The sequence below is a fragment of the Gambusia affinis genome, linkage group LG12 (assembly GCF_019740435.1).
Source record: "Gambusia affinis linkage group LG12, SWU_Gaff_1.0, whole genome shotgun sequence".
NCBI lineage: Eukaryota > Metazoa > Chordata > Actinopteri > Cyprinodontiformes > Poeciliidae > Gambusia > Gambusia affinis.
The window spans coordinates 5,319,629-5,344,924 of NC_057879.1; the positions used below are offsets into that span (position 1 = coordinate 5,319,629).

General features: G+C 39.9%; 1 protein-coding gene across 4 annotated transcripts in view; it reads right to left on the reverse strand.

Annotated features, from left to right (window-relative positions):
- Positions 1–25,296, reverse strand: part of LOC122840638 (BMP/retinoic acid-inducible neural-specific protein 3-like) — a 135,607-nt gene that overhangs the window by 18,758 nt on the left and 91,553 nt on the right. For 3 of the 4 annotated variants that reach the window (XM_044133184.1, XM_044133182.1, XM_044133183.1), the window contains 2 exons: positions 6,375–6,577; positions 2,643–2,854 (listed from right to left, as the gene is read on the reverse strand). In XM_044133184.1, coding sequence (XP_043989119.1) covers positions 2,643–2,854; positions 6,375–6,480 — 318 coding nt within the window. In that variant the 5' untranslated portion in view covers positions 6,481–6,577. Of the gene's footprint in view, positions 1–2,642; positions 2,855–6,374; positions 6,578–18,649; positions 19,444–25,296 lie in introns of those variants that run through there. The other variant, XM_044133181.1, reaches the window with a different exon arrangement.

Here is a 25,296-nt window from a genome sequence, read left to right on the forward strand (position 1 = left end):
GGCTGATAGATGATGAGAATCACACAGAATCAGCCTTTATTGTCATCATACTGAAGCACGTGGAAATTTGTTTCAGTACAGCCCATACAAAAAAACAACCAAAAAAACCCCACAAATACCATAAGACCTGGGTAGACAGGTGCGTGAGGCTGCAGTTTCATGGCTGAATTATGAATACACTCTCATGTAACAGTTTACATCCGTTGCTGCTATTTTTTTGTTTTTATCTCTGCTTCTGCAAAATCAAACTCCAGCCCTCCATATTTACCCTTTGACCTTTGAGTTTCACATAGTAACTCTATAAATCTAAGGATGCTCTCTAAAAATCCAAGGCCAGATAACCAATAGGATTTCATGTAACATCCTGAGGCTTGTGCCTTAGAGGTGATTATTAAAGCGCAGAAATAAAGACTTTAGCAGAAGAAGACAATTAGCAGCAGGACTAATCTTCGCCCCAGTTTATGGGATTAATAACTTGTTCTGGTGTTTTACTCCAGAAAATTAATTCCACCCATTTTAATGTGAGGGCTGTACAGGGAGCTTTCTGGTGGTAATTATTATTTTTCCCGTTGTGGTGTCAAAGTAAGAGACTGCAGAAAAATGAGAGCCGATTTATCGCAGAAAAATCCTAATCACATTTCTTCATCTAATTGCTTGGGGTAAAAAAAAACAAAATCCTTGTTTTATACATTATCTCTTATGGTTTGTTTGTGGCAGGTTGCTGTGATTTTCGCAAAACAGGGAAATCATTTTTTATTTATCAGTTTATTGACAAAACGAGTGTTTGTTTTTTTTTCTTAATACATCTGAAAATACTGCCAACAGCAAAAAAAAATTTTTTAATCTTAAATTAAAATGAGATTTCGAGCTACTCTAAAATATTGATACTGTAATTTGAGAAACATAAATAGAGAAAATGAACACATTACCATTTAGTTTTATTCTGACAAATCCCTGCTATGAATTCATACAAAATGCAGCTCTGTGCCTTTGGGGCATGACCTGATTGGCTGAACATTTAGGACATTAATATCATGTCAGTATCTGTTGCTGACATATTTTCTTTGAGTTCTGAATCAAAAGCTAGCTAGTAATTTGTGGTGGTTATATTGGCTCACAGTTTCATTCATCGTACATCTTTATCTAACCCACAACTTTCCTTAACAAGGTTCGGCTTGTCGCTACATCTGATCTGACTTAAATAGTAAACTCACAAGAACAATCTGGACAAATCAGTACTGCTTAATTACAGGTCAATCTCCGATCTTCCATTCATCAGCAAAATTATTGACCATAACATCTTATTGAAATGAATGGAGAGTTGGGTTGGACTCTGGTCCAGTACTCGACTGGTTTTTTCATAAAGGATCTCTCTTATTCAATACCTATATGCTCCCACTGACTCAGGTTGTAACAAGAAATATGATTAGATACCATAGCTATGCAAATGATACATAACTCTACATCACTGAACCCATCCAATCAGTGAACAGATGCTTACAGAACAGATAGATGTGTGGAGGTGCCATAACGTTCTCCAGCTGAATGGAAACAAAACTGAAGTTATTATCTTTTACTCTAAAGAGGAACCATCTGGAGTCAAAGCACAGCTTCAATTACTGCATCTGGAAACTAGAGATCAGGCCCGAAACCCGGGTGGAGTGATTGACTCTGATCTGACTTTTGTTACAAAGTCAGCAAAATCTAAAGAAACTCATCCATGCGTTTATCTTTAGTCACGTTGATTACTTCAACAGTGACTTCACAGATCTGCCTTATCCAGAACGCTGCAGCTGGCATTCTGACTAAAACCAGGAAGAGAGAGCACCTCACAGTTTTTGTGTTTTTAGTTCTAAAGTCCTTCCACTGACTCCCTATAACTCAGAGAAAAGACCTTATTGGTTTATAAATCACTGAACGGTTTTGCACCACAATACATTAAAGATCTGCTGCTGTTGTATCAACCTTCCAGGCCTCTCAGGCCTTCTGGTTCTGGTCTGCTCTGCATCCACAGAACCAGAACCAAACATGGAGAAGCAGAATTTGATATCTATGCACCACAACTCTGGAACAAAATCTCAGAAAACTGCAAAACAGCTGAAAGACTGAGCTCCTTTAAACAAAGGATAAAAACCCACCTGGTTAGAGTTGCTTCTAAGCCATAATAAATGGAACACTGACCAACATATTTGATATGTAATGATGAGTTTGAGGATGGGACTCAACCAAATGTAATGTCTGTAAGAGGTTTATCAACTGTTGTCTGTATGACATTTTTAGTACTTTTCGTTTTTGTGTTTTTATCATGTTGAAGCACTTCGATCTGCCTTGTTGCTGAAATGTGCTGTACAAATAAACTTGATTCAATGATATTATATGTATTTATTTCTCAATTCTGAAGTAATTTTTTTTCCTCCCTGAATAATTTTCTTTCTCTTACTTTGAATAGGTTTCAGAACCCCACCTTCAGAAAGAGAATCCAGCTCAGTATCAACATTTTCTATGCGGCCATTCCCTGGTGAGAATGCTGGAGGCTAACAAACCGCCAGGCGGAGGGGGGGGGGAGCAACACGGCTGCCTTCAGGCGCTGACTACGTGGCGATCTCATTTCCCGCATGTGTGCTTCTTGTACTCTCACCTACCCGTATGGCGGTGGAGGCTATTTGCAGGTGGTGGAGCCTGCGCAGGGTGCTCTCCCTGTCCGTGAAGTAGGAAGCGGCCAGCTGGTGGAGGGCTTCCAGAGTCACCGCCCCCGTCGTGTTGGAGCCACTACCGCCGCCGCCGTTGGCCCCCGCGGGCGAAGACTCCAGGCTCAACTTCCTTTTGTCCACAAATATTGTCAGAGACTCCTCCCCTGGTGATAGTCAGACAGAGCGGTTCATTAGCTCAGACGGAGCGGCGCTAATCACCTTTCATTAGGATCTTTTCAGATAGAAAAGCGCAGTGGTGATTAAGTGTTGTGGAGGAACTGATGGCTTGGATGATTAGAGGAAGAGACACAAACAAGGTCTCTGCATCTATTAGACCCCTCATGAATAAATAGAGGTTATTTGAGGTCGCTAATGAAGTTACCCTAATGATTGTTATTATCTTAATCATAATGGACAGAAAATAAAATCTAGAGAAAACGATACAGATCTCAGATCAGGGCTGTTACACTTTGAGACAACAGTTGGAGACTTGAAACCTTTTTTCCTCAATCAGATTTAGTTCTTCTGTGTTTACAGTATGCATCTGCATCAGAAAAACAAGACGTACTGAATGAATTTCATGTTCTTCTCAGTCAGTCTCACGCTTCAGAACTAAAGCTTGAAGTCCAGCGCACTCACTACCCACTGGCTGAGTCTTTCTAGCTCTCTTTAATCACTTAGCTATCCATACGGCAGTAGTTGTCAAGTAAATGCATTGATTTTTCTTTAACTTGGATGATCTCCACTGGATGTGTCAGATATTCAATACCAAAAAAAGGAAACTTTTTCCAAACCCTAGTGGTGCACCCGAAGGGTGGCTATGAGGGGTGGGTACGAGGGGGCCATGGCCACCTTGGGAAAAAAAAGAAAAGTAATGCAAGCAAAAAAAATTAAATGTGTGAACAAGCAAATTTAGCTTTAAAAAACACCTAATGGAAGTTTTGATAAAACCAGGTTAGTATGTAGATATTACAGCAATGATTTATCCTTCAATCAAAGCACACGCAGTTTATTGTTAAGGAAGCAGGATTATGTAAAATCAACTTTTTTGAGCTTTACTTCATACTTAATAATGTTGTTGCCCAGATTCTTTCATGCATGTTTGAAAAAAAATCCTTTAATCTCCATGGCAACCATTCAGTTGTGCAAAACGTCTTGGTGGACCTATCACCACCTTCTAAAATGAAGCTCCTTCAAAGAGCTGAAGTTTCTAACAGAGCTTCCCACCGCTGAAACTCTCCCACTCAGCTCCTTCAGACTAGCCAGGAACAATTAGCAAACACCTGGTGGAACTGAGCTCATTATAGCAGCCACTTCTCAGTAAAATGCTGTCTAAAAATGTTGTGAAAGGGTTAATAGAGGAGTCATATTGTGTTTACTTCCAGAAGGCAGAGTTTCAGAAAAAGCAGGAGTTTCTTAAAGAGACAGAGACCCAATTTCAAGGCGTTAAATGATGATGTTAAATTTCTTTAAAGCCATATTTGATACATACAGTGTACAATATATACCAACAACTGAAGATGACAGTTACTTCACTGTGCTATAAAATGGCTCTACGTGCCTAGAAAACACATAAACAAAGTGACTTGTTTCAAACCTTCCTTCAGACATGTTTGGTTGGAGACAATAAAACAGGTTTATTAAACTTTTTTTTTGAAAACCTGCACATTTATATTTCAAGCTCATTTGTGAACCACAGTGCTAGTGTGATTGATCTGATCTTTTGTGTTAATCGATGGACACAACTAAAATATGTACATAAAATTCTTGTTGTTGTGTCATCCTAAAAATATTTTACTGGCCTGGTCTCTGGTCACCCCCAGGAGAATTTTCTGGGGGCTCCACTATCTAACCCACATGTATAGATCCAGAGTCAGCTCACATCTCATAAACAAAATACTGCAGGTTATGGCAATGCTTGCACAATGAAAAGTACCATTCCAAACGTGGCGTCATGAGGATTTTAAGATTAAAAATAAGTGTTTAAATTAGAGTGAAGATGGGTAGAAATGGTTCTAGTGTCAACGATCCAACTAGTTCACTTTGTGATGCGAGTTTTTCTGTTCTCGGATGTGAATTTAAATTTGCGGTTTCCATGAGAACACACGGTGGCAACAACAGGGCAACAGAAATGAACAGCTATGAATAAGTTTGTTAGTGGAAGTGAGTCTGCAGCTGCCGTTGACACTCGAGTCTCCTGATTGGTGATTACACCGCCGGCTGCACCGTCTCCTCAAAACAGCTTTTTATTTTCTGTCAGGTTTTCAGTATCAAGAACTCCAGCTCAGGAAACATGCCCAGAAAAAAAAACAAAAAACTGCTAATATAAATTTCTTTTATTCCTGTGGGTGTGCTCTTCCTCTTGAAGTTTTTGCTCTGTGGCAAAACAGTGTTTGATTTTACTGCAGACTTTGGTTTTTAAAGCAAATAAACTGTCTGTTAAGGTATAAATATAGTTGCCAACCGACCACAGGAAAAAAACAAACACAAAATAGAAAAAAATATATAGTCTTTGAGTTAAACAACACTTTGGAATCTAAAACACTAATAGGTCCCAAAGTGACGCAATACGTTAATAAAAACAAGATTGCTATGTCTTTGATTAAAGCTAGAATAATAGAAGTATGTCACAACATTTTTGTCATTATGTTGGGACAGTATAAGAAATCCCCACTCAGTCAGAAACAACCAATCAGAGCAAGGGGGAGGGACATAACGCTGTCAATCACTCTTATGCTCACCTCATCCTGTTTGCTCTATGCTAAGCTACAGCTGGTTCACCACAACACAGCCTGCTACAAATGCTAACGCTAGTTAGCATAGCCATTAATGACAGTGGATAAACAATTTCCTGTAACAGGAAGTTGGTCTTCCACCATTAGCACATTGAGCAGCATACAGGAAGTTGATTGACAGCGAATTTCTGTCACTCTAGACAATATTACAAAAAATATACAGTACACTAAAAAAAATATAATAAACTGACTGTAACCAGGAGAAATAAATAAGATTTATTCCAACAGCTGAAAAATAGTATTCTTTTTGTTTGTTTTGTTTGGTGATAAAGGGTCACAAGAGAATATTGCTAAATAATTAACTATATTGAAAAAATATATTCAGAAGCCTGCATCTGCTTGGATCACTTACCTAGGTGCACATTGTTGAATTACAATATTTCTAGGCATTTTTATTATACCTTACAACATAAGAATATAAGACATTTTATATTATAATATAACAAATGTTAGTTTTCAAAAACAGTCAAAACTTCTGCCTGGTCATCATTGGTATTTTCGGTTTCTTAAATCTCCCCCTCAACCTCAAAATGTTCTACTTGATTTGTATTTTTTTTTTTTATTATTATTCTCTATTAGGCTATTTTATAATGTAAAATGTTCTGATGGGGGGAAAAAAAGGACTAAATTAAGGTCATTATGAGAAACGTGCTTTGAAAGAAAGCATTTCCAAAAAGATTACCACACAAACACTGTTTCCTCTAATGTATTTGTTGTATGTTAAACCAAGTGATTGGATGTTTTTGCCAAACAACATCCTTATGGGGAATAAAAATCATGTGCTTTGTTGCTTGGCGGGCAGCAGACGGTTTAATCAGTGCTGTAGAAGCAGAAGGAAATCCCGTTAGCAGCCGTGGGAATCAGGCCTGCAGTGAAGCGCTCTCAGTACCTCCCAGGGTGGCGGAGAGCAGGAGGTGGGTGCCGTACTTCTTGATTAGACTCTCTGTAATCATCTGGAGGGTGGGCCGCCTCCCCAGCTGGCGGATGGTGTGCATCAGGTCGGGGTCGAGGGGCAAAGCCAGACCGCCGCTGCCACCAAAGCTGTCCCGCTTCTCCACCGCCAGGCTGTTTACTTTCCATCGACCAAACTCCCTGAGAAAGAAAACACAGCGTTAAGGTATGACGGATTAGGATGTGATGCGGCTTTATGCTGCTTCATACTTTTGCAATGTTGCAACCACTAACAACGGAAAGTGTTAGGGCAAACGATAAGAAAAAAAAACTAAAACTAAATTACAAGAAAAATGAAAGAAACTTAAGAGAATCAAGTTGTATTGTTAGTATCATGAGAATAAAGTCATAATACTGCGAAATTTCGTAAAACATTATAAGAGTGGCAACAGTACGAGAAGAAAGTCGTAACATGGCAAGAATAAAGTGTAACATTGCAGGAATAAAGTGTAATATTGCGACTGTTTTCTTGTAATATGACTTTATTCTCAAATTACTTTAGTTTTGCTATATTACAAGTCGTAACATTACGAGAAAAAAGTCGCACAAAAATAAAGTTGAAGTGATTAGAGAATTAAGTAAGTCGTAGTATTATGAGAAGAATAAAGTCCTGATGTTATGACTTTTTTCATGCACAGCTTTATTCTCGTATTATTACAACTTTACTTTGTTTTTCTTAGTATGGCCCTAAAACTCTGCTATATAAACCTGATGCTATTTTATTGGGGTTTTTACAAAATAGACCAATAAGCAGAAGAAAACAGAAATCTGACGTCATATTCCAGAGGCTGTGAAAACTTCTGCAAGGCAGAACACCCCGAATCTAATGTTTTGCTTAGTTACGCTGTGATTCACACGAGCAGCTGAGTTGAAAAGTAGATTTACACACAGAGAAAATAAACCCAGACTGGATTGAGCCTCCTTGCTCGGCTGCTGCCACCATTTGCAGCTACGCCTGCTGGAAACGACTGAAGTCGCTCCTGTAAGCAGAGCAAACTCTGCTGGAACTCCAGCAAAGGTGAAAACACACCGGCAAGTAGAGGTGAAAGTCGAGCTGACAGCAAAACTCCATCGCATCCCGCTGAACTGGAAAGAAAACCGAACTAAAAGCTTTACTATTTACTGTAAGATACAAACTCTGAGCCTTTCATATAAAAAAAGCACAAAAAAACAACACAGAACTTCATATGCTGAAATGCATGTGCTGAAAAAAATAATTTACCTCTTTTAAAGTCTGTGTGAAAAACGTATTGCTCAGTTTTAGTTTCACTGATTACTACCAGATCCGGAAGTCACTCAAACACAATCTAAATATCAGCAAAAAGAAAAAGAAAAAAGGCTTTGAAAGTTTTACAAAACCATTTCTGAGACTTTGGGATTCCAGTAAGTTGAGACAAAGGATGAATCAGGCGTCAGCTGCTTGATTGACGCTTGTCAGAATAATCGCTATCTCAGTACAATCGATACTAGAAAAATGAATTATTCAAACATACTCATTTGCGTCCAAATCGATACAAACGGAGCCATTTATATTTACCGAAACTGTCGCATTTCTTCCAGCAGCATCATCGCAGTAACGAAACCCTCACACCCTCTCCTCCACTGGAATGTGGATTAAATCGTTTCCGCAAAGAACTGTGGGTCAAAACCCCTCCACAGAGATGTAGAAGACTTCATTCCAGTTATTGCAAATGCTGGACAGAAGTTGTAGGGAAATTATAAAGATATTGCGTTTAGTGGGCAAGTACAATTACTCTTTTGGCATGGAGCCATGTTGGTTTGTGTTAGCGCTGTGCACAGCATCAATATTGCAAGAATTGCTTTGATTGCCATAAATATTGGCACCGTAACGTATTCAGGCTGTCTTTGATGCTGAAGCTTATTATTTAATGTAACAATGTTCTAGAAGGTAAAGTGATGGTTTGGTGGTAAAGTCATTAAGTAATGACACGCTGTAAGAGAGCTTGCTAGTTCTCCTACATCCTAATAGTGGAACTAAACTAACCTAGGCTAAAAACCTTTGAAACATTATGAATGACACATTAATCAATATCCTGATGTGTAATGTTGGCACTTGACAAAATGTAATGCTTCAGTTGTTGACTGGCTGCTCTATGACTTTGTATTTTTGTGTTTTTAAAGCACTTTGAACTGCCTTGTTGCTGAGATGCGCTACACAAATAAACTTGATTAATTGATTGATTAAACCTGATGGCTCATCAGGTTTAATCTGATGACTCAATTTTCCAATATGGGACAATTTAGAAAAATTCCCACCAAAGTGGGTGGTGCCATGAGACTCTAAGGGGCGTGGTCAAGTGAGGAGATGAGTGGGAGGGGTTTAATGGGGGTGTGGTCAGCAAATAGCAAACACCTAGTGGAACTGTGCATCTGCTAAGCTCATTATACAAACTCCTATGAAGAATGGCTGTAAACGGCACTGATGGCATAAAGAAGCTGGAGACTCGGAAAGGGTAGGAGGTTCTTAAAGAGACAAAGCCCAATTTCAAAGGCGTCAGATACAGCTGTGATGTGAAGTCAAATGTCTTTGGGGTTATTTTTGATACATACATTTCATGACAGTTGACAGTTACGATGCACACGTGCCTGTAATATACATAAAACCCCACCTTTAAACAAGAATACACAAAAATGTCACAATTTGCACAGTCACAACGCTTAGCTTAAAAAAAAGTTGATTTGAGATTCAGTTACTCCTTAAAGAATTGCAGACATATCACAGCATGTCTTAGGAAATATCATTTGGTTTAAACTGTTCCCTACATCTCTGCTGTTCCTCTGAATTCACTGCTACTGAAACTAGCTAACTTTGAATTTACTTCCCTCAGTCAAAGCGCCAACACTGAACAGTGTTGTTGGCTAGTGCTACGCAACAGAGCGTATGTATGGTGGAAAAATATTGGAATTTCCAGTGTCCAGTTAGCTAATCACTGGTGCGAATTAGCTAGAGAAGCCAGAGGATTTCTTCTTTTGTGGTTGCAAACAACCTTCACTTATGTGTTTACTAGAGAAAGGCCAATGTACTACCTGACTTACATGAGCTTACACTTCTTTATAGAAGTAATTTATAAAGCCAAGACTGGGCAAATCCAGGTTTCAAACAGGCTGGTAAAACATGAATGCTTGAGAAAATCACCAAAGATCTGTAGAGGAAACTGGAATATCTCCACTATCAGATCTGTAGAGTCCCTGAAGGAAAAACAGACATCTGCTTTGGCCATATCAGCCAAGAGAGAAAATAGATCAATATGCGTAGGACACTGACGATGAGCTGAGCCAATTTCTAAATATTGTTCAATGGGATCAGTCATCTGCCTTCGTCACTTCAGACGGCAATCATCTCACAGTTAGCAGAAATGCTAGAATTACAAAATGAATAAAATGTGTTTGTTACTCCATTAAGGAAGATTACTCAAACCTCTGTAGGTAATATTCTCACTAGGCGTAAATACATAATAAAAATGCTGCTTGTTTTATTCAAATGCTTTTTTCTTTTTAACAAAAATTGGACATTGGGTGTGATACATTAATACCTTCCTTTTTCAGTATTTTAAGTCATGTTTATGTTGTCTTATGTCTTAGTGACATAGCTGCATAATTCGAGTAGTAAAAAGGGAATACAATTAAACTATAGAGAAGCAGCCAAATGAAAAGATGTTTTATAGCAGCTGCCATGTAGTTAATTTGACATGTTTGGTTATTGAACAAGCTGAGCACCATGGGATGAGCTGACATTCAGAAGATAAATTAAACTCTCCAAATGTTTTAAATGCAGCGCGTCGACGTGTTTTATTTTGCTACTGCAGTTCAACTAGTAAAGTCCTCATTTCAGCTTTACTTTGAGATGAATATTTCCTCATATCTTTCACGCACTGAGTAGAAGAGACCGCAGTCAATTTAATATTTAGCACAGAGGAGCTCCTTTTTAATTTAACGTCTTTCATTTTTCACTCACTGTGCGTTTTCTCAAATAAAATACTAGAATACTGCAGTATATTATGGACTAAAGCCAGCAAATAACCTCAGCTAAACTCTCCTCATTATTATTCTCTGCAGAAATCTCTGTCAATACTACCTTGCCTTTTGTATTAAAATAATCTGACACATGGAAACTGTAGAAACTATATTAATTCACCTGGTAATAAATGTCATATTCATAAATAATGTAAAAAAAAAACAAAAACTTTTACCCGGTCCCACAATTATTAGTACCCCTAACGCCTTCAAAGTAAACAGGTAAATTATTTTTTAATTAATATTCTACTTTTAAAGTTGGTCAGACTTTAAAAGGGGGAACTTTTTAAATTAATTCATGTCTGTCTTTTCCCATTTGGAAATACATTTAGCCACAGACTGGGCAAAAAGAAAAATCTCCAAACCTGAAGAGCGTCACCAAGTCTCCATAGCAACCGCTAGATGATATCTACAAGCTAAAAGCCAATTTGGGTGTGAAGTTATAAAAAAGGTACTTTTGGTCCTACCATCACAAACATTAAAGTAGAGCTGGGTAAACTCACCTGGGACTTTAATTAGAACTCTGAGCTTTGGTCAGAACATGTTGTAGCTGAGGTACTAAGATGCAACAAACCATTTTACACATGTTTTCAGCTACTCAGCTTTCAACAACTTAAGTTTAAGACTTTTTAATACCACTATGGGTGGAATGTAAGACTTACAGCTCCACAGATATGAAAACTCGTCTAGCCAACTACTGATAAATTTGCACTTACCCATAACAGACACAAAACAAATACCTAGCCAGCTAGCAAGAGTGTATTAGCAGCTAGTTAGCAGTGGTCTCAACCATCTCAAGTCAGAGAACGCAATGAAGACAAACCCCAAATCATAGATTATATTATGTAACTATAAAAATGGAATATATTTATATATATTTTGCCATTCACATGACACAAGTCGATCCAACATGGCCTACAATTTGCAACATTCACCTGTGGAGCATGTGTAAGTATATGTCTGTGGCTGAGCTCTTCATCCAGGCTGTACAAATACATTCAGTGTTTTAAATCCGAGAAAGGTTGTTGCGCATTGTCACAATGTCTTACTCTCTGCATCAGATACTGCTGACCAACAGTTTTCTAAAATAAATCAGATGAGGATTATCCAATGCCACCAGTCTGGAATCATGTAGCGACAGCATCTGGTGATCCCGTTAAAAACTGTCCTGTTCAGAAGCATCCAAGTTTGAAGTCCTGTAATGTATTTTGCCCTGTGCAGAGTGGTGCATCAGACATGTTGAAGGCCTTGATTGATGCTGGTTAAATGTAAACAGTGAATGTGCTGTATTGTCAGCCTGGCCGCTGCCTTCCTTTGCAATTACAATTGATTCAAATCTCGCTGCACAGCTCAATCTGTGGTTTTCCCATTGACTTGGATTTCTCCAGTACAATTTCAGCCAATCAGTGAACAAAAGGACAAGTTGTGAAGGATGCTGTCAACTTTTTGTGCTGTACTGTAATTGTAGTCTGCCTGTAGTTTTACCAATAGAACCTAAACTACGGTCGGACATTAGCTTGGCGAAGACGTTCAGTCCGTGTTGGCCACGCTTCCAAATATTGAATTAATATTTCCACGCTTCCAGGAAGCAATTGTTTCTCAACAGGCAAGAGACCAGACCCTCTGGATGAAGCGAAGCATACAACAAGTGGCCTGTTTTCACCAGGTTAAGTATTTGTGGGTGTTAGGAACCACAGCCACCTGTAAATTGCTAAAATCTGAAAATACTCATGACCCCCTCCAAAAACTGCGTATTTTGATAGATAAAAACATGTATATCCTAATTTGCATTAATTTGCAAAGTAGAAAACATCTACCGCAGTACCTAATGTCTCTAGATTCTTCCTTGTCTCCACTTTTGGGAGTAACAGAAATGATTGACTCTCCTGGATTGGCTGCTTTGCAAATGGAAGTTAATAGCGTGTCAAGTTGCATTTTCCCGTAAATCCCATCTTTCAGAGTCTTTCAGTTCTCAAAATGACACACACACACACACAAAACTTGTAAAAGCGCATGTGGAGTCAGTGTGACCCGCCAGACCGGGCACAAAGTAAACCGCTTGTGGGGTCCAAATGACCCCATCTCTTATGAGTGCAGGAAGGTTAAAGGACATTGTTATCAATAACTGCGCAACCTGGGATTGTGCTAAAACCAATAAGTTCTTAAGATATGGTAAGCATACTCACATAAAAGGCTGGATTTTATTCAAATTTATCCAAATGCAATAAAAACTAAAATTATTTCAGGGCCTTTTACACATTTATCAAGATTGCCGGCCGACTTGTCCATGGTGGTATATCTCAGAAATGGCTGCTGTCTTTACAAAGAGCACCAGCAGCCCAGTGGGGAAATGTATTATGTGATTTACTGTGCAGAACTTTAGCTTAAAAAAAAGACAGAGAAAACAAAGCTTACTGCAATGCAAAACTCCCAGCAAAAGAAAAAAAAAAAAAAGCCACAACACCAAAATCTCACAGCGTCTTGCATCGTGTTTGTTATCTCGTGGCCTTAAGACAAACTCCTTGTTGAACTCCAGATACTCGTTAACCCCTCGCTCGCTCGGTTAGTGTACCTTTCCCAAAGCCCTGCCTGCTCTTCCACATACACACCCCACCCGCTCCTCTCAGGAGGCCATTATATCAGTGCCACGAGAAGAACAAGAGATAATTGGTGAACTGGGACGGTGTGGAGTGTGTCATTACAAGCAATCATCATGACAATAGGACAGGATGAGCGTCCATCTCTTCTGGACAGATGGCGGTTGAGCCTGCAGCTATTCCCTCAGCGTGTGGCGAACAGCAGAGGTGACAGGAGGTGGAGCTCTGGGTAAACAGGAAGCCTCGGTGTGTGCACAGAAGGCAATCAGCCATGATACAGAAAACTTTTCGGGATTGGAGGAAAAATGTTTGAAATGCGCCGCCGTAGGGGAGCAAACTGACGGCTTAATCACATGCTGCCACATGACTGACAGCTATGTTATGCTCACTGTAGAGTTTGGCCTATTACAGAGGTCAGAGGGGTAGAACTGCACTCCAATCCCATGGGCTGCTTAGGAGGCTGTAGAGAAATCATCTCAGGCATCACTGCTGCTTTACCCTAGCACCTCAATATATGTTCAACCTTTATTACAGTTTTGTAATCTCTCGATAAAATATTTTGGTGGAACATTTTGAACTTTTAATTTGACTACATGTATTCAGCGGGAAGGATCCCATATCAACAAATAATTGCTTTTCACAAAATCACAGCTTGAACAATTACTGGTGGCCCATGTAGGCAGTAACGTATTTCTCCAACAGGGCAGCACTTAGGCAAAGGTTGATTTTCTGTCTGTAAAAACCCTTTCCGTGTTGATTTGCACCAAACAGCAAGAGAGTGAAATCGGCCAATTTTCCCTTAATTAGCTCTGATTGAGAAACACTGGAAATGCATCAAATCTAAGAACTCCAGTCATTTACAGTTTGCAAATGCATCAACTAACAGCGCTAACCTTGACGCACTTTCTGAGGTTTGAGAAAAGGCAGGGCACGCATGAATACAGACTGGCACCTATTCATGGCTGAGTACTAACAGATTCACCTGTTCGCAGATTTTTCTGTGGAACATAACTCCAAATTATTCACAGGAAAAATAGATTGTTCAGTTATATGGAGCAAATCTAAAATATTTCAAAGAAAATCCAGCTTGGTGAGCTGAAAAACCAAGGAGCAAACTACTAGCTGGAGTTTGCAAAGCAGCCAATCCTGGAGACATAGACATAGAGGAAAAAAAAAACAAAACGCCACAATGAGTGCCACTCATTTTCCTTGGCAGTGATCGGCTCAACTTCCAAGCTCAGAAGACTGTAGACGCTAGCTTCTGCAGAAGTACTAAGATGGTATCTGTTGTGCGCAATAAAGCATAGTAACACATACTATATGTTTCAAATACTAAAATATGAAGTTGGAAATGGTTTTGGAGGGACTCTCACGTTTCATGGCCTCTAAACCACACAAATACCACTGTAGTTCCTTCTTTTTCTTTTGGGTTTAAAAATACCACCTTCATCAAGGAACCAGCACCTTATTGTTTCTCTTTTAAGTGTTACAGTCTACAGAAAATAAAAATCGGAATCAGTCAAAGTTGAAATTTTCAGAGAAGACTTCAAAGAAGCTTGAATCACTTTCCTGGTAAAAAAAGAGTCTTTGCTGCCATGCATTCTAACAAGAAGCTTGAATCACTTTCCTGGTAAAAAAAGAGACTTTCTTTAAGAGTCTTTGCTGCCATGCATTCTAACAAGGGTTCAAAAGCTTTTGGAAAAAAGTTATTTTACCACATTTTGGGCAGGAGATAACTAATCCTTTGTTTCACTCCAAACCCGCTTCAGGTGTTTGCTTTTGAAACGTTTGATTTTATAGTCTCCTGTGGTCAATGCCAAATGTCCCAGTTAAAATCCTAGTAGAGTTAAGCAACCAATACAAGTTTAAAATTGTAATAATAGAAGAAGAATCCAGGCAACGTTTTGGTAGAACGTAATGGTTGTTATGGGGATGTGGTGACCCAAAGATGTTCCTGTTCTCAAACCCTGTTATGGAGATTTTCTTTGCCTTCCTTACCACAGTGATGTTTACGCATGTGGCTCAACTTACGAAGCCTAATGACCAGCAACAAACGCCAACAAGCTTTTGTGTTTGCATATAATGTTGTATGTTTATAGCTGAGAGAAACAAGAAGCTGAATATCATTCTGTATATTTTCATAAACTGTCATGTGAATTTCAAGTGAACTTTTAAAAAAGAAAGAAAGGAAATATGAATTAGTCGTGTTTTCATCTTCTGGTGTGAAACAAATAAACCAGGATATGCACAGCATAATTCTGTCTGACGTTGATGCTACATGTGGCTGTAGTAAAAAGGGAAAATGGAGAGTACTCCCCTTCATGCAGGTGGTTTTCACTTGTAAATGTTTCCAAGTTTTGTGCCTATGGTAAGGCATTGATGCATGAGTAAGTTTCCTTATTCAGAAAATGTTTCCAGTTAAACTTTAGCGCATTAACTCGCTTTCAGAAAAGTCCAAATCCGCCTCAAGCTAGTGTAAGAAATCCTTTTTTTTTTTTTTTACGATATTGAGAAAGTTATTTGCATTTCTGATGTTTCCATCGACCTTTAATACGATACTTGGAGATTGGAACCAGCAACCCTCCTGACCCCATTAGGGACAAAGGGTGAACAGAAAATGAATGGATGGATTTTTAGATGGACTTATGAATATGCCTCCTCTAATCCTGTTCAAACAATTACTTTCAAATTGGAATTTGTTTCTCTTTTTGACTAAACGTGCTGGTTTTCGAAATGCTCCAACAGCAAAAAAAAAAAAAAGTCATGAATGAATTTTAACAAATTCTGCCCGTCCTTTTCTATGGTGTTCTATGTTTTGTTGTGTTGAGCCTGCAGGACAGACAGATGTGGGAATCCTTTTCCAGTAGAAGACCCACTGATGGATGTTTTGAATGCAGATCTGTGTAGAAGTTGTATTTTCTATTGCTGTCAGGCTTAAAATGCTTAATCCATAATCCCTCCAAGGTGCCGTTGGGTCAGAAATGTGAGAAAATGGGACTTGAGCTTGGCGTTTAAAAACACACTTTAGGAAGAACGGTGGCAGCAGGCCATTACCGATTCTGGTCGCCTCTGACAGCTCAGGCAGTCAGCATCTTCTGTAATTATCTCCGATTATTCACTAATTTCGGAAGAGGAGAGGCGTGAAGCCAGGGGACTCCAGAAAAAGCTGATGCGGCGGACTCGTCAAGACAAACAAAATAACAAATAAATGATTTGCAGCAGAGCCTTAAAAAAAAAAAAAGATTCCTGAGATAGGAAAATGGAGAAATTGATTTATTCGCCTGCAAGAAGCCCGCTAAGTATTTTTTCCGCTTGGTTAAACCCTTGGCAGTGGTCACCCGCAGAAAAGAAGCATTCTATTCTCCACCCGAACCCCACAGGACTGTGAGAGCAGGGAGAATATGTGTGAACATGTTAAATCACGAAGAGGATTCAGACCGGCTTATTTGCCTCTGCGCGCAGCCTAAATGCTGACAGATGGGGGGGATATGAGGCGCACGCTTCGACGAGCTCCTAACAGCTGCATACACAGGAATGCTTGTGAGGAACAGTTAGACAAAGGTGGCAGAAGCTTCTGCTAATGCAGCTGCAGGAAGTGGCAGAAAGGATGCAGCGCTCCGTGCACTGTAAGGGGATTAACTCCTGCTCTCCTGCAGCAGAGGTCATTCACAAGAAGCAGCCCCGAAATATCCCAGAGTCCTAATCCGAGGGAACGAGACTGGGGGGGGGGCATGCTGCGGTAGGAATACTCAATGATGGAAGCAAAGGCGCATTTTGAATCGCTCCAGTTGTCCTTCGGCTTTGCTCGTCTGCTAATTTGATGCGGTTATCGATACCTGAGAGGCAATGCAAGGTTTAACTGCAAACATGACGCTGCTAAACATGAGTTTATGCTGATAAACTGTTCTGGGGCTCGGATCAGTGGAGGCGGGGGGCTAAAGTGGGGCCCGGAGAGGCAATAGTCACCCCCTTTAAATTTGCTTGCACTCCCACTTGCCCCACTTGGCTAGAAAACATGCAGAATCAGATTTTTTTTGTTTTGTTTTTAGTTATTTGGTAGCGGATGCCAATGAAATCCTAGTTTGACTTTTGGTGGTTTAAATGTGGCCCCCCAATATAGATCACAAAAATCTGACTGTCAACTTAAAAACAGTCTGATATGCATTATATTTTTTTATATGAATTCACTAAAGGATAAATATTTATTTACGTTTTCCTTCCCTGGAAATATGACAGAAATTCTTCCGGTTTTGCCCCCCTCCATAAATGCTTCCTTGAGGCACCCCTGTCCATACATTAATACATATTTAAATATGAATTCACTGAAGAATAGAAAAAGTTTCAATCGGTGACATGAGTGGTTTTAGACGGGGGGCCAACAGGGGCCAGCGCCCTTGTCAGAACTGACCCTGAAATCTGTTATGGCCACCAAGATGATATGCACTGACACAGAAACCATAGTTATAGGACTTGGTGATATGATGGACATATAAACATATAACAATATAAGGACTTCATATCAGTCAAAATTTATAATTATTGGTTAGTTTTTAGTTTTAAATATCTGAAATATTGCCAAACTGGTGGCATGACCGTTTTCATTTTATCTACAGTTTTGTTTTTATTCTTTTTAAGTCATTATGGGTTGTAGTTGCAAAACATGAAACTGCTGCTGTGCAAGTTACTCAATAGGTCGTTGCTAGGTACCCAAACTGAGTGAGTTAGTTGATGCTATCACCTTGCTTACCCGGCATGACAGGCTAACTGGGTAAAGCCTTTTCTCTGCCTACATCCCCCAGAATGCTGTGCGGTTATGGCTCGATTCTACATATCGAATATTCTGTCAGACATATTATCTATTGATATTGATCATGTGCCTATCTTGATATGTATTGTTATTGTTTTATTGCACATCTGTATATAAGATACGATACGATAAGATAAGATGTATTTGTCATTGTCATCAACAGATTACAATGAGATTGAGATTTGCTTGACTCGAGTTAAAGTGCAGGTTATGTATATTTACATAATATACAATGTTATATAGCTAATTGGTTTCTTGGACCAGTTTGTTTTTTACCTTCACTGTTTTACTTTAGCAATAAATTAAAAATCAAGATGTTGCACTTGAAGTTTAAGCCATACTGAGATCACACATTTCATTTAATAGATCAATTAATTTATCAAACAATGAAGTATTGACCTGCTTGTTTCATTTTTTTGTTTTATGTTGGTAAACAATCTAGAACCATCATATATTTATTTAAATATATTGAATAATTCTGATTTGTTTATTTAGTTAATGTACCCATTTTGAATGCTTGAATGCTGATTAGAGTAATTTTCTTGCAATAGGAAGGTCGTGGGGTCTATTATAGTTTACCCCCTGGGCTTAAAAGGCATTTTGACTGGACAGTATAACTAAAAAAAGGCAATATAAATTTAATTACTTTGGTGGATAAAAGTGGCCCCCATCTGCTCACCCTTTTAAAACTTTCTGGAAGTACCCCTGTGTCTGTTATTCTTAGCAAAATGCTAACCCAAACGTAAACCCCCAACAGAATGGGGGTCTTCTTACCTATAGATTTTATACCGAGTGCTGAAGCCCTGCTGGTATCTCTCCAGCGCCTCCTGGAACTCCAGCGACCGGTGGAAAGGTCCTTTATCCGACAGCAGCCACTCCAGGGAGCCGGGGGCGCCTTCGCCCTGGCCGGCCACTCCTGAGGTCCAGCCGCAGCATAGCCACAGGCTGAGGACCGCCAGCCCCTTCCATAGCAGAGACAGCCGCTTATGACTGATCCTCTGACGGCTCATGCTTCACCCAGCGACACCTCATTCTCTCCGGACTGGAGGGAGGACGGATGGTGGGGGTGAAAAAAGTCGCGCGTGGCGCAGATTTAGGTGATTGTCAGGAGTCCGAAATAAAATCCAGGGAGAGACAGAGAAAAAAGTGACAAATAAATAACGAATTTCAGCCTTCAAATATTAAAGGGTGCGCTCCTGTGAACCTGTTATCCCGGTGAACAGCCGTCCTGATTCAAAAATCCGACCAAAACCCCGCGGGTAATCTCGTATTTTCAGGCGACAACTCCAGCTAGTTTTCTCAATCTTCGTTAACTTTAATTCGCCGGCGGGTCCGCGCGTGCCGTCGCTCCCCGGTGAGAAGTTGATGCGCGCGGCGGAGTTCACGCTGGGGCCGTCCTCGTGCTCCGAGACATTCTCCGGAGGTGGGCGGCGAGGCGAGGGGCAGGTTTCATCACCCGGACCGGAATCCGTCTGCTCAAATGCCCGAGAAACCGAAATATACGCCCAGGGCAGGCTGCGCGGCTCCGTCTCCCGCTGCTGCTCCTCTTCGCAGAGCGAGCTGGTGAGTGAATGATCTCCGGCTTCAACAAAGAGAGCTTTTTATTCCTCAGGATTTTTTTTCTTTCTAGCGAGACAGCGAGAGGGCGAGCCAGCGCATCATGATGAGGGCAACACAAACTCCGAGAAAGATCATTGGCTAGAGTCAAGTTTTTAGGAGAGGTTGATGGTGATAACGGTGATGGTGAGCAGAGCTGGTCCAAGACAGGTTGGGGCCATAGGCGGACTTTAATTTGGGGCCCCCCCTTTTTTTTAAACTATCTGCATTTCAGTAAATCATAATACCATTGGCTTATTCATTTCAACAATTCAGATAGTCTTTTTCCAATCTAATCAAGCAAAAACATTAATGTGTGAAAATAGTATTTGTGCTTTAGCTGGGCAGAGTGAGAAATGGAAGGAAAGTTTCAATATTTCCCCAAAACAGTAAAATTTTAGTTTGAGTTTATCATCCTTTTTTTTTGTGGATGAATTATGGAGATAGATTATAGTAAAAATGCGATTAATCTAAAAAAGTTTAACGCGTTAACGTTGATCTATTTTGACCTAAAGCCTCGCTTCAGCAGAGAGTTACCGAGATCAAAGACGCACGTCACACGGTCTTGTACTGCGGTCAACAATGGAGAGTGGCAAACGCGAGTGAAAAGATGACAGCGAGGAGAGTCAGAGGGATGAACTCAGCGGCATATTTCACTTAAAAAAAACTCCAATGCGATAGAAGTTTGGAACCTTCCACCGAAATCACAAGCGGTTTGTAGTTAATATTTCTAAATTAACATTTCTTTTAAACCTTCCTGAATAGGAAAACCAGGAAAACAGACAACTTCATATGCACATTTATAAGCGTGTTCTATGTACGTTTTTGAAACCATTAGTGGTGATTAGTCACAGAGCTAGAGCGTACTTAATCTGATTAATTTTTTAAAATCGATTGACAGCACTAAAATTTGTATAACAGTATTGCTTTTTCACACTTCTTTCTAATACCTCTCACATATCACATCATTAGCTCCAATGAAGTATAGACTGTAACTCCTGCTCAAACCAAAACAAACATTATAGCTATAAAGTACGACTACAATAAAGAAAAAGTATTTCTGGTCGCTGGAACAAAACACTCCCAAAAGCACGTGGTCGGTTGGTCAGTAATTGATGCCCCAAATAGGGGTGCACCGATTTATTGGCCAGCCAATTTATTGGCCAGCCAATTTATCAGCCGGTTTATTGGTGCAACAACTCAGAAAAAAAATAGTATCGACCAAAATCAGAATAGACAGGTCAGGTTTTTTTTGAAGATCGCAATTAGCGATCGACCAGACAAGAGCAATCAGTGCCTCAAAGCAAGAGGTTGTGTTTTGTACTTAAAGATTACATTTGGAATTTACCAAAGCCACAAAAGTGCAAAAATGATGATGCAAAGTTTCTGGGAAAATTAAATAGAGTTTGATTAAAGCAGACTAAACATTCTGGTCTGGAAAAAGTAAGATATAAACTGTTAGAAGAGAAATACCCTAAAAGTTTATTACTTTAGTTAGGGCGGCCATATTGGATTTGCTGTTGGGTATTGGTAAGGCCCTCCTAGCAGTCAAGCAATCCAATTTCAGAAGGTTTCTCCGAAAGATTAAGATCATTTCTTCCCAACTTGATGCTGGGAAATTAGAGAGTACAGAGTAGAGATGGGATACACATTGTCATCAATACATTTGACTTTTATTCCCCTCAGTGTGTCACAGCCTCATAGCCCGCTGCTGGCATGACTAAACCGCTGCAGCTGTCCTTTGTGAAATGTTTGCTTCCTTATTCTCCGGTACGGAAAAAAAAAACCTCAAGCCCATTATCAGAGAACAGATTTCTCGGTTTATGCGTTTCTGGTTCAGGAGTGCACTCGGCTTGCACTCCCCAAAGTGTGATCGTTTGCACGAAAATGCCATTTTCCTCTCAACTAAAAGGGGCTATTAAACTCAAAATTATGCAAAAGAAATCCGCGACCTCCAACTTGTAAATAATGCATTTTCAACCCTGAAAACATTTTCGAGGGATTTCTCATTATTTATGGCATTTCTCTGAGATAGCGCAGGTGTGAGCGACAGATGATGATTTGGATTTCAGGTGCCCCAGCACTCCTTGCGGCAACATCACACCTACTTGAGGCAATCTTTCACACGTAGCAAGCTGAGTGACTTTAGAAAGAAGCACTTATAACCCCTCAAAATGTGTTTCATGGGAAAACATGAATGTGCTGTGGAAAGATATTTGGCCCTTTACACATTCGTTCTGTTTTTGCGGTTTTGTCAGGCTTAAATGCTTTCAGATGATGAAACAACTTTTCGTATTTCACAGAGATAACCTGAGGAAATAAAAAAAAAAAAAACAACCTCACTCATAATTTCACTTATTAGTGGTGGGGAGGAGGAAACTATCCAAACTTTTTGACACAACTTAATATTGTGTGAAAAGGTAATTGTGCAACTACCGCTCATGCGTCCCCTGGAGGTAAAAACAACAACAATAAAATTCACACCATGAGAATCACAATTCTAATTTTGCACAAATTAACCCCTCTAACAGAATTTTAATTGTTTTATTAATACTGTGATTTCCAATACTAATTGGAAATAACTGCATACTGTGGGATTCTTATTAGCATTCTGTCTACGCCGATTAGAATTTAATCACCACAACTTGTTTAAAGGGGCAGGATTATGTGTCTTTTAGGCACATATTGCTGTTTTATATTACAATTAAGTAACTATGCTACCTTCTGTTGTTATAAAAATGCTGAATATGTCAAATGTAACTTAAAAAAAAACAAAAAACAATTTGTCTTCGCAATTTAACACCTTGAAATTGTTCCTGTATCTCTTTAAGAAGGTCTTTCTCTTTCTGAAACTCCGCCTTCAGGAAGTCATCAGGACACGGCTCCTTAACCCTTTAATAACGTTTTTTTGTTTGTTTTTTTACCAGCGTTTCACTACGAAGTAGCTAGCATAATAAGCAGAGTCAAAAGAGGAGGGGAGCTTCCCTTCGTGGTAAGAACTGCTGTATTTTATAATCACAGTGGATGCCGTCAACCTCCAACTACTATTTAATAAATAAATAATAATAAATAAATAAAATCCAATAAATAGTAAAATCAGGAGCTGTTTCCTGTTTCCTCCATCAGAACCTAATGTTAGCTGGATAAACACCTCTTTTCCTGTCTTTTCCTGTCATTACATTTGTCAGACCCACAGCCCCTGTTTGACAAAGACCTTGGCGTGTTAATGGTCTGCACAGAGACTCTTTTATCCAGGAGGGATTGGGATCAATAGCCCGTTTCCACTGATTCTCTCTTACAATATTATTTAGCAGAATCCCCTACAGGATGTCAAGGAATCCCTCCACCCCCGCCGCCGCACCTTTTGTTTTAAAGTTCAAATTATGACAATTTGTCAATCCGGTAATGAGCCACCTTCCCCCTCCCCCTTCAGAAGCCCAAATGGCAGCTTGTTTCCATCGGCTCTGTTGATAAGACGTCCGGATTGTCTCTGCAAACTCAAAACTCTTTGAAATTGAAAGCAGGAGACAGTTTTCTTGTTATCTGCCACGGGGGGTGGGAGGTGCAGGTTGGAGGATTTGCTTCCCCCAGGTAGCTGATCTTGACATTTGGGACATGTATCATGATAGCGGAGCCTGCGTTTGCCGGGGCCAACAAAAGAAAATGCATTAAATATTCCAACCGCTAATTTGTGTGGATAAGGAATAAGAGAACAGGCTAAATGAGCTTCTCCCTCCGGGCTACAGGCTGTTATATCCTCTTGAAATCTAGGTCTTTGTTGTCTGGATGTGCTGTAATTGAAAAGTTCCTGCTCCCCTACTGGAGCCTCCCCCCACGTCTCCACCACCTGACTTCTCTTCCACCACCTCAACCACCAGTCTCCCTTTTTCTCTTTGGTTTTCTCCCTCTACATGAATTTCCTGTTATCTGTTTGACAGATCTCCCTCCCTCCCTCCATCCGTCGGCCTCGTCGTGCAGAGCTCTAGGATGAATGTAGGCAATTTCTGGCCATCAACACCCCAAATATTTCCACCTTTTTCAGCTTCCTGAAAGGAAGAGTAGCTCAGAATAAGTTCAGGAAGATGAGGTAGAAAGGTGGCTGTATGTCACGAAATAGTTCAGAACTGATGCTCAAAAGTCTGTTGAACTCAGTCCATCACTCAGTTGAGTTTTTACAGAGAGTTTCTGAACCCGATAGTCCAGTCAGCTTGGTTCGACTGGGGACCAACACGGCAAAAATTGTTCTAGGTTCTAGAGCAAATATCTTAGTAGACCTGAAATAAGACAAAACTAACTCATAACTTTTTAGGAAGAAATAGGAGCCTGGTTTAAGGCAATAATTCCTTAACATGGATGAAACTACTACTAGTTCCACTGGAAGATAATTTCTTTTATGGCAAGATATTTTGCCCACATTAAATATAAGTTTGTTCACTTCGTAAGTCATTTAAAGGAAACCAAACAAACAAAAAACACGCTGTGCCATCATCCTCCACCTACTTCTTTGTGTTTTCTTCTTCATGGTTTGCGCCAGCAGCTACATCAGATCAATAAAATAAAACAACACACCTCATCCTATTGCCGAAACTTTTAATCAAGAAATGAGTTGTCCCCCCCCCAAAACTGGTGGTTTTTTTCTCTATGCAAATTCATTTTTGAAATTGTGCAATTATATGGTCAATGGAAACGCAGACAGTGACTTGGTTTCGTTCTTAGATTTCTTTTGATCGGGACTTGATGTGTTGTTTTTTTAAAACCTTTTTGCCTACTTCGTTTTGTTAAACAGGTTCTTTCTAAGTGATTTCTTGACTTTACAGGTCAAGCAGTAATCAGACGTAGGTAAGGCTAGGATTTGTCACTCGCGAAAAAAGTGTTTCCAATACAGTCTTACGAAATAAACCAATTTTGATACATCCGCAAAACCCACTTCATCACAATGCCAAAACTTTCTAACCAAAAGTTTTTTTGGGGAAGCCGTCGTATTTTCATTGAGAGAATATACTCTCGAAATGTCAAATTGGGTAAATACATGGTCAGCTATTGTGTCTTCGTCCCACAGGAAGTGTCCAGAAATAAGGTTCAAACCTCAAAACGTCTTGAAGGATTCAGGCTGCAGAAGGACTGTGTCTCTTGTACGTGTGTTTCTTGGCACCGTCTCTGCTAAAAGCGCTTAAAAAAAAAAAAAAAAGATTAATTTTTTTTGTCAAGTGCTTGGCACGTCCCAAAGAGTCCCACACGCTTCCTTTCTGTTTCAGTAGATAAGACGCCGGAGTCTTCCCGGTTGACAAGAGAAGAGTTTAACTAAGTAATTACTTCTTCTGAACCTCTTATTGTGAAGGAATGAATTGTCCTTGATGGGCGCCGTGTAAGGAAGATCATGGCCGCACTGTGTGCTCATTGTTCTTTGAAAAAGTCTCTTCCGCAAAAGGGATTGGAAGAGTAACTTGGCAGGTGGTGAATGTGAAAGTGCAAACAAAAACGGAGGTGATGATTATGAGGTCTCTGGCTTCGCTAATTCCATTCAACTCCGGAGAGGAGACGGGCTCTGTCTGTCTGTAATTCCAGTGGCTTTGCGAGACGTTTGGGGAAAGACGCAAACCCCGTGCAGTGGGTCAGAGAGGTTTTATCAATTTGAATTTACTTAAAAAGACTTGTGGAAAAGCGTTTCCGCGTACTGTCACGTTGCGACTCTGTGACGCCTCCCGGGTCTACCTGGAGGAGCACGCCTCAGCTCTCTCGGTTATTCAGGTCAGGGAACACACATGTCCGAGTCTTTGTCAAAGCCTCGGCTTCTGTGGCCCAGCAGCTATTTTTGCTTCTTCCCC